This window comes from Nerophis lumbriciformis, linkage group LG13, assembly GCF_033978685.3.
Source record: "Nerophis lumbriciformis linkage group LG13, RoL_Nlum_v2.1, whole genome shotgun sequence".
NCBI classification, from domain to species: Eukaryota; Metazoa; Chordata; class Actinopteri; order Syngnathiformes; family Syngnathidae; genus Nerophis; species Nerophis lumbriciformis.
Window position 1 is genome coordinate 3,437,792 of NC_084560.2, and position 9,321 is coordinate 3,447,112.

Genomic DNA, 9,321 nt, shown 5'->3' on the forward strand with positions numbered 1-9,321 from the left:
TATACAGCATTATTCACATGTGAATAACATAAATACAGGCTATTATACGGCATTATTCACATGTGAATAACATAAATACAGTCTATTATACAGCAATATTCACATGTGAATAACATAAATACAGTCTATTATAAAGCATTATTCACATGTGAATAACATAAATACAGTCTATTATACAACAATATTCACATGTGAATAACATAAATACAGTATATTATACAGCATTATTCACATGTGAATAATATAAATACAGTCTATTATACAGCTTTATTCACATGTGAATAACATAAATAGAGTCTATTATACAGCATTTATTCACATGTGAATAACATTAATACAGTCCATTATACAGCAATATTCACATGTAAATAACATACATACAGTCTATTATACAGCATTATTCACATGTGAATAATATAAATACAGTCTATTATATAGCATTACTCACATGTGAATACTATAAATACAGTATTATACAGCATTATTCACATGTGAATTATATAAACAGTCTATTATTCATATGTGAATAATATAAATAAAGTCTATTATACAGCAGTATTTACATGTGAATAGCATAAATACAGTCTATTATACAGCAATATTAACATGTGAATAACATAAATAGTCTATTATACCGCATTATTCACATGTGAATAATATAAATGCAGTCTATTATACAGCATTATTCACATGTGAATAACATAAATACAGTCTATTTTACAGCATTATTCACATGTGAATAACATAAATACAGTCTATTATACAGCATTATTCACATGTGAATAATATAGTCTATTATACAGCATTACTCACATGTGAATACTATAAATACAGTATTATACAACATTATTCACATGTGAATAAGATAAACAGTCTATTATTCATATGTGAATAATATAAATAAAGTCTATTATACAGCAGTATTTACATGTGAATAGCATAAATACAGTCTATTATACAGCAATATTAACATGTGAATAACATAAATAGTCTATTATACAGCATTATTCACATGTGAATACCATAAATACAGTCTATTATACAGCATTATTCACATGTGAATAACATAAATACAGTCTATTATACAGCATTATTTACATGTGAATAATATAAATACAGTCTATTATACAGCATTATTCACATGTGAATAACATAAATACAGTCTATTATACAGCAATATTCACATGTGAATTACATAAATACAGTCTATTATACATTCAAGTACAGTCAAAAAAGAACATATGCATTATACAGTCTGATGGTTGTCGGTATGAAGGACTTCTTGTGTCCTCCTTTCTGTCGTCCTTTCTGGACGACAGAAAGTCTTTGCGGTCAGTCTTGAGAGTTTTGACAGCAGGTTGAAATAAAAAGTGTTTCTGGCCTCCCTGTCGGTCATTTTTTGTGCCGTGAATGTCAATCATGACGTCTTGGTGAAGACTGACGATTGATCATTTTCAGGTCTATTTTTTTAACGTCCGGCTGGCGATGGACGGACACACCCTCCACCATTGACCGCTAGCTCGCCATCCACGTAATGAGCACCCACTGATGTAGACAATTGTAAAACTAATGCTAACATGAGCTAGCTGCTCGTGTTCTTGTTGAATAAAATGTTCTAAGTTGCAAACAGAACCTGTAAGTTGTACTCGCCAACCGTGACAAAACTCCTGAACTTTCCTGACAATCGTTTCTATTTTGGACAGATCGTCAGTCCACACCTGAACAGCCCGGAGACGAGGACCGCGTCCATGGAACCGACGGCCCCCAGCCGTCACCGCAGGGTGCAGGGACATCTCAGGCATCTGTTGGGGAAACCTCCACGAAGGAGACGTTCGACCCCGAGCACCTGGGCATAAAGGACGCATCACGCCCCAGTGGCGAGGACGCGCAAGTGCAGACAGACCAAGCTATCTCTTCTGCCAACCAGACGGCGAATGCCACCACTGCCACCGACCTCACCTGTAGCCAAGCCTCAGAGGTTTCCTCGTGCCAAGACTCAACGCCAAAATCCCACAGCCGCGTAGACTTTGAGCCCAAGCCTTCCAATGAGTTGACCAGGGACTACGTTCCCAAGGTGGGGATGACCACGTACACGGTGGTGCCTCCCAAGTCCAATGAGAAGCTGAGATACTTTGAAGTCGCGCTGACACTGGAGTTGCCCCCTGCTGTTCAGTCCGACGGGGAGGGGCCACAAGCCAACGTAGACACTGTCGATAGATGCATAGCTCAATCCACTCCCGCCTCACCACCCAGCAGATTGTGCTCACCTCAAGAAGGTCCACCAGGAGAGGTCCGGGCCACCAAAGTTCCACCCGCAACTAAACCCAAGCCGGGTTCTTTCCGCTTGTCCAAGCACAAAAAGACAGCTGGGTATTACGTTACATCAGCCGCGGAGAAGACCGGTCCTGCTTCTGTGGACCAGGTGGACTCACCACCACACGAGGGCGCCACAGCGGCGACTGATGCTCCCAGCCAGGTGCGGGAGACGAGGCAGAGCAAAGAGCAAAGGTTAAGCTTGGAGAAACTGAGGAGCTTTGCTACTCCCAGGCCTTTTTCCCCCAGCACGCCGTCCCGCTTCGCCCAGGCCGTGTCCTTTGCCGTGAGGCGTAGCCACTCCCTGCCACACAGACCCGAGTCACCCGGCTCTCCGCTGAGGCCGAGTCCTCCTGCTGCCGGTCCGTGTTCCGTCGTTGAGAAGGCTGCAGTGTTGGATTTGAAGGTGAGTTCTGATGGGATTGAAGAACTTGGTATACAAAAACTGATCAAAAAAGTTCACTAGAAGAAACTGAAGGACAGTAGAAGTGGTTTATAGTGGAGATGCAAGCAGATTATGAATCTGGATTTGGATATGTGAACAAAAGAGAAGACCGTCTAGTCTAGCGTGTGTTAAAGGGACTTGGCCAATGTGGAAGTTGCCCTCTCGTGGGTTCCCCTGATCACGACAGATCCTCTTGTGAGCCCGGTAGTCAGGTTTGACAATTGTTCTATTCGTGCACACGCCACGACAGCACACTGCTCTGGGACTTTTCAGTCCTTGTTTTGAGTTTTTCTCTCGGCGTGTCTCTCTCTCGCTCCAACTCCAACTCCCACTCCAACTCCAACTCCAACCACGTGTCCCGTTCCGGCTGCTGCTACTAACGGCGACAGGTGATTAGATAACAAGCCCCAGCTGGGCAATCCACTCACCTGCCGCTGGCTTCGAGGCCGGTCCTTACACACCCCGCTCCGCCGCAGGCCCGCAGACCACGCCCCCCTCCACAGCCAATAAATCTGATTCTGATGAGTAGCAAAAACCATTTAACAACAGATCCAAAGGTACTTTAAGGTAACTTTTTTCCCGCGCTATGAACCTTGCGGCTTATATGCGCTAATTTATACTTTTTTATTTCTGGGTTCATTATCAACCAATCAAAGTTGACTTCTTTAACCCTTAATGACAAATGTCTCAAAGGGCTGCACAAGTCACATCCTGGGCTCAGATACCACATCAGGGCAAGGAAAAACTCAACCCAATGGGAACAACCAGAAACCTTGGCTTCAATAATTCTAAGTCTGACACTGACACCCACATTTCAGACTCTGGAAACACTCTTTGGAAACACTGCTTGGTGCCTTGTCTGAGCTACTGTGACTTAGATGACCATAGTAACTAATTCGATTACCATAGTAACTAATTAGATGACCATAGTAACTAATTAGATGACCACAGTAACTAATTAGATTACCACGGTAACTCATTTTACGCCCATGGTAACTAATTTGGTGACCACAGTAACTAATTAGATGACCATAGTAACTAACTAGATTACCATAGTAACTAGTAGATCACCATAGTAACTAATTAGATGACCACAATAACTACTTCGATTACCATAGTAACTAATTAGATTACCATAGTAACTAATTAGATGACCACAGTAACTAATTAGATTACCACGGTAACTAATTGTACGCCCATGGTAACTAATTTGATGACCACAGTAACTAATTAGATGACCATAGTAACTAATTAGATTACCATAGTAACTAGTAGATTACCATAGTAACTAATTAGATGACCACAATAACTAATTAGATTACCATAGTAACTAATTAGATGACCACAGTAACTAATTAGATTACATAGTAACTAAGTAGATGACCACAGTAACTGAATAGATTACCATAGTAACTAATTTGATTACCATAATAACTAATCAGATGACCAAAGTAACTAATTAGATTGCCATAGTAACTAATTAGATGACCACAGTAACTAATAAGATTACAAAGTAACTAATTAGATTACTATAAAAACTAGTGTATTACCATAGTAACTAAATAGATGACAAGAGTAACTAATTAGATGACCATAGTAACTAATGAGATTATCATAGTATCCAGTATATTACCATAGTAACTAATTAGATTACCATAGTAACTAGTATATCGCCATAGTAACTAATTGGATCACCATAGTAACTAATTAGATTACTATACAAACTAGTGTATTACCATAGTAACTAATTAGATGACAAGATTAACTAATTAGATGACCATAGTAACTAATTCGATTATCATAGTATCCAGTTTATTACCATAGTAACTAATTAGATTACCATAGTAACTAGTATATTACCATAGTAACTAATTAGATGACAAGAGTAACTAATTAGATGACCATAGTAACTAATGAGATTATTATAGTATCCAGTATATTACCATAGTAACTAATTAGATTACCATAGTAACTAGTATATCACCATAGTAACTAATTAGATCACCATAGTAACTAATTAGATTACTATACAAACTAGTGTATTACCATAGTAACTAATTAGATGACAAGAGTAACTAATTAGATGACCATAGTAACTAATTAGATTATCATAGTATCCAGTTTATTACCATAGTAACTAATTAGATTACCATAGTAACTAGTATATTACCATAGTAACTAATTTGATGATCAGAGTAACTAATTAGATGACCATAGTAACTAATGAGATTATTATAGTATCCAGTATATTACCATAGTAACTAAATAGATTACCATAGTAACTAGTATATCACCATAGTAACTAATTAGATCACCATAGTAACTAATTAGATTACTATACAAACTAGTGTATTACCATAGTAACTAATTAGATGACAAGAGTAACTAATTAGATGACCATAGTAACTAATTAGATTATCATAGTATCCAGTTTATTACCATAGTAACTAATTAGATTACCATAGTAACTAGTATATTACCATAGTAACTAATTAGATGACAAGAGTAACTAATTAGATGACCATAGTAACTAATGAGATTATTATAGTATCCAGTTTATTACCATAGTAACTAATTAGATTACCATAGTAACTAGTATATCACCATAGTAACTAATTAGATTACTATACAAACTAGTGTATCACCATAGTAACTAATTAGATGACAAGAGTAACTAATTAGATGACCATAGTAACTAATTAGATTATCATAGTATTCAGTTTATTACCATAGTAACTAATTAGATTACCATAGTAACTAGTATATTACCATAGTAACTAATTTGATGACCAGAGTAACTAATTAGATGACCATAGTAACTAATGAGATTATTATAGTATCCAGTATATTACCATAGTAACTAATTAGATTACCATAGTAACTAGTATATCACCATAGTAACTAATTAGATCACCATAGTAACTAATTAGATTACTTTACAAACTAGTGTATTACCATAGTAACTAATTAGATGACAAGAGTAACTAATTAGATGACCATAGTAACTAATTAGATTATCATAGTATCCAGTTTATTACCATAGTAACTAATTAGATTACCATAGTAACTAGTATATTACCATAGTAACTAATTTGATGACCAGAGTAACTAATTAGATGACCATAGTAAGTAATTTGATTACCATAGTAACTAATTACATTACCATAGTAACTAATTACATTACCATAGTAACTTGTATATTACCATAGTAACTAATTAGATGACCATTGTAACTAATTATATGACTATAGTAACTAGTATATCACCATAGTAACTAATTAGATGACCATAGTAACTAATTGGATTACCATAGTCACTAATTAGATTACCATAGTAACTAAGTAGATGACCATAGTAACTAATTGGATTACCATAGTCACTAATTAGATTACCATAGTCACTAATTAGATTACCATAGTAACTAGTATATTACCATTGTAACTAAGTAGATGACCATAGTAACTAATTAGATTACCATAGTCACTAATTAGATTACCATAGTCACTAATTAGATTACCATAGTAACTAATATATCATGCAAAAGCGCAGATTCCGACCATTGAAATACTTAGTATAGTTGACGACTTACGCAACAGGACAATGACCCCAAACACTCGTCAAAAGTGGTAAAGGAATGGCTAAATCAGGCTAGAATGAAGGTTTTAGAATGGCCTTCCCAAAGTCTTGACTTAAAGGTGTGGACAATGCTGAAGAAACAAGTCCATGTCAGAAAAGCAACACATTTAGCTGAACTGCAGCAATTTAGTGGTCAAGTGGTCAAGCAGAAGCTTGTGGATGGCTACCAAAAGCGCCTTTTTGCAGGTAAACTTGCCAAGGGACATGTAAGCAAATATTAACATTGCTGTATGTATACTTTTCACCCTCACATCTTCAGTAGAGCCATAATAAATTCATAAAAGAACATCTTCAGTACAGCCATAATAAATTAGTCGACAACACAAAGTTCATGCATGTGTGGGTTGGGGGTCAAAGTTGACACCCTAAAAGACAACAATGTGTAAAGTGACACCCTCTAGAGGCCATGACTGTCACAGTTCAATGTAAACAATCTTCTATGTCTACAGGGTCAGGTGCCAGGGGTCCAGGGTCAGGTGCCAGGGGTCCAGGGTCAGGTGCCAGAGGTCCAGGGTCAGGTGCCAGAGGTCCAGGGTCAGGTGCCAGGGGTCCAGGGTCAGGTGCCAGAGGTCCAGGGTCAGGTGCCAGAGGTCCAGGGTCAGGTGCCAGGGGTCCAGGGTCAAACCACATCCTCAGACGGCAGCCAAGAGCCACCAATAGAAGCACCTGACGACAGCAAATGATCTTCTGTAAGAAAAGTACGAATTAGTCACTTCTCATCTTTTCATTCATAAATCTTTGTTGTTTTTCAGGAGAACATCTGGACTTCTTTGCTCCCAGACCCCTTCATAGACCTAACCCTTAATGGACTTCTCTTCCCCCAGACACCTTCATAGACCTGACCCTTCATGGACTTCTCTGCCCCCAGAAACATTCATAGACCTGACCCTTCGTGGACTTCTCTGCCCCCAGACACATTCATAGACCTGACCCTTCATGGACTTCTCTGCCCCCAGACACCTTCATAGACCTGACCCTTCATGGACTTCTCTGCCCCCAGACACATTCATAGACCTGACCCTTCATGGACTTCTTTGCTCCCAGACACATTCATAGACCTGACCCTACAAGGACTTCTCTGCTCCCAGACACCTTCATAGACCTGACCCTTCATGGACTTCGTTGCTCCCAGACACCTTCATAGACCTGACCCTTCATGGTCTTCTCTGCTCCCAGACACCTTCATAGACCTGACCCTTCATGGACTTCTCTGCTCCCAGACACCTTCATAAACCTGACCCTTCATGGACTTCTCTGCTCCCAGACACATTCATAGACCTGACCCTACAAGGACTTCTCTGCTCCCAGACACCTTCATAGACCTGACCCTTCATGGACTTCGTTGCTCCCAGACACCTTCATAGACCTGACCCTTCATGGTCTTCTCTGCTCCCAGACACCTTCATAGACCTGACTCTTCATGGACTTATTTGCTCCCAGACACTTTCATAGACCTGACCCTTCATTGACTTCTCTGCTCCCAGACACATTCATAGACCTGACCCTTCATGGACTTCTCTGCTCCCAGACACCTTCATAGACCTGACCCTTCATGGACTTCTTTGCTCCCAGACACCTTCATAGACCTGACCCTTCATGGACTTCTCTGCTCCCACACACCTTCATAGACCTGACCCATCATGGTCTTATTTTCTCCCAGACACATTCATAGACCTGACCCTTCATGGACTTATTTTCTCCCAGACATCTTCATAAACCCGACCCCTTATGTACTTCTCTGCTTCCAGACACCTTCATAGACCCGACCTTTCATGGACTTCTCTGCCCCCAGACATCTTCATAGACCTGACTCTTCATGGACTTCTTTGCTCCCAGACACTTTCATTGACCTGACCCTTCATGGACCTATTTGCCCCCAGACATCTTTATAGACCTGACCCTTCATGGACTTCTTTGCTCCCAGACACCTTCATAGACCTGACTCTTCATGTACTTCTCTGCCCCCAGACACCTTCATAGACCTGACCCTTCATGGACTTCTCTGCCCCCAGACACATTCATAGACCCGACCCTTCATGGACTTCTTTGCTCCCAGACACATTCTTAGACCTGACCCTACAAGGACTTCTCTGCTCCCAGACACCTTCATAGACCTGACCCTTCATGGACTTCGTTGCTCCCAGACACATTCATAGACCTGACCCAACATGGACTTCTCTGCTCCCACACACATTCATAGACCCGACCATTCATGGATTTCTTTGCTCCTACACACCTTCATAGACCTGACCCTTCATGGTCTTCTCCGCTCCCAGACACCTTCATAGACCTGACCCTTCATGGACTTCTTTGCCCCCAGACACCTTCATAGACCTGACCCTTCATTGACTTCTCTGCTCCCAGACACCTTCATAGACCTGACCCTTCATGGACTTCTCTGCTCCCAGACACATTCATAGACCTGACCCTTCATGGACTTCTCTTCTCCCAGACACCTTCATAGACCTGACCCTTCATGGACTTCTTTGCTCCCAGACACCTTCATAGACCTGACTCTTCATGTACTTCTCTGCCCCCAGACACCTTCATAGACCTGACCCTTCATGGACTTCTCTGCCCCCAGACACATTCATAGACCCGACCCTTCATGGACTTCTTTGGTCCCAGACACATTCATAGACCTGACCCTACAAGGACTTCTCTGCTCCCAGACACCTTCATAGACCTGACCCTTCATGGACTTCGTTGCTCCCAGACACATTCATAGACCTGACCCAACATGGACTACTTTGCTCCCAGACACCTTCATAGACCTGACCCTTCATGGACTTCTTTGCTCCCAGACACCTTCATAGACCTGACCTTTCATGGACTTCTCTGCCCCCAGACATCTTCATAGACCTGACTCTTCATGGACTTCTTTGCTCCCAGACACCTTCATAGACCTGACCCTTCATGGACTTCTT

At 40.4% G+C, this 9,321-nt stretch overlaps 1 protein-coding gene across 2 annotated transcripts in view; it reads left to right on the forward strand.

Moving 5' to 3' along the window:
- The window catches only part of LOC133613888 (cordon-bleu protein-like 1), a 156,768-nt gene extending 148,013 nt beyond the window's left edge, over positions 1-8,755 (forward strand). For both annotated transcript variants that reach the window (XM_072914418.1, XM_072914419.1), the window contains exons 11-13: positions 1,704-2,719; positions 6,844-7,083; positions 7,147-8,755. In XM_072914418.1, coding sequence (XP_072770519.1) covers positions 1,704-2,719; positions 6,844-7,077 — 1,250 coding nt within the window. In that variant the 3' untranslated portion in view covers positions 7,078-7,083; positions 7,147-8,755. The remainder of the gene's footprint in view (positions 1-1,703; positions 2,720-6,843; positions 7,084-7,146) is intronic.
- The last annotated feature ends 566 nt before the right edge of the window (positions 8,756-9,321 follow it).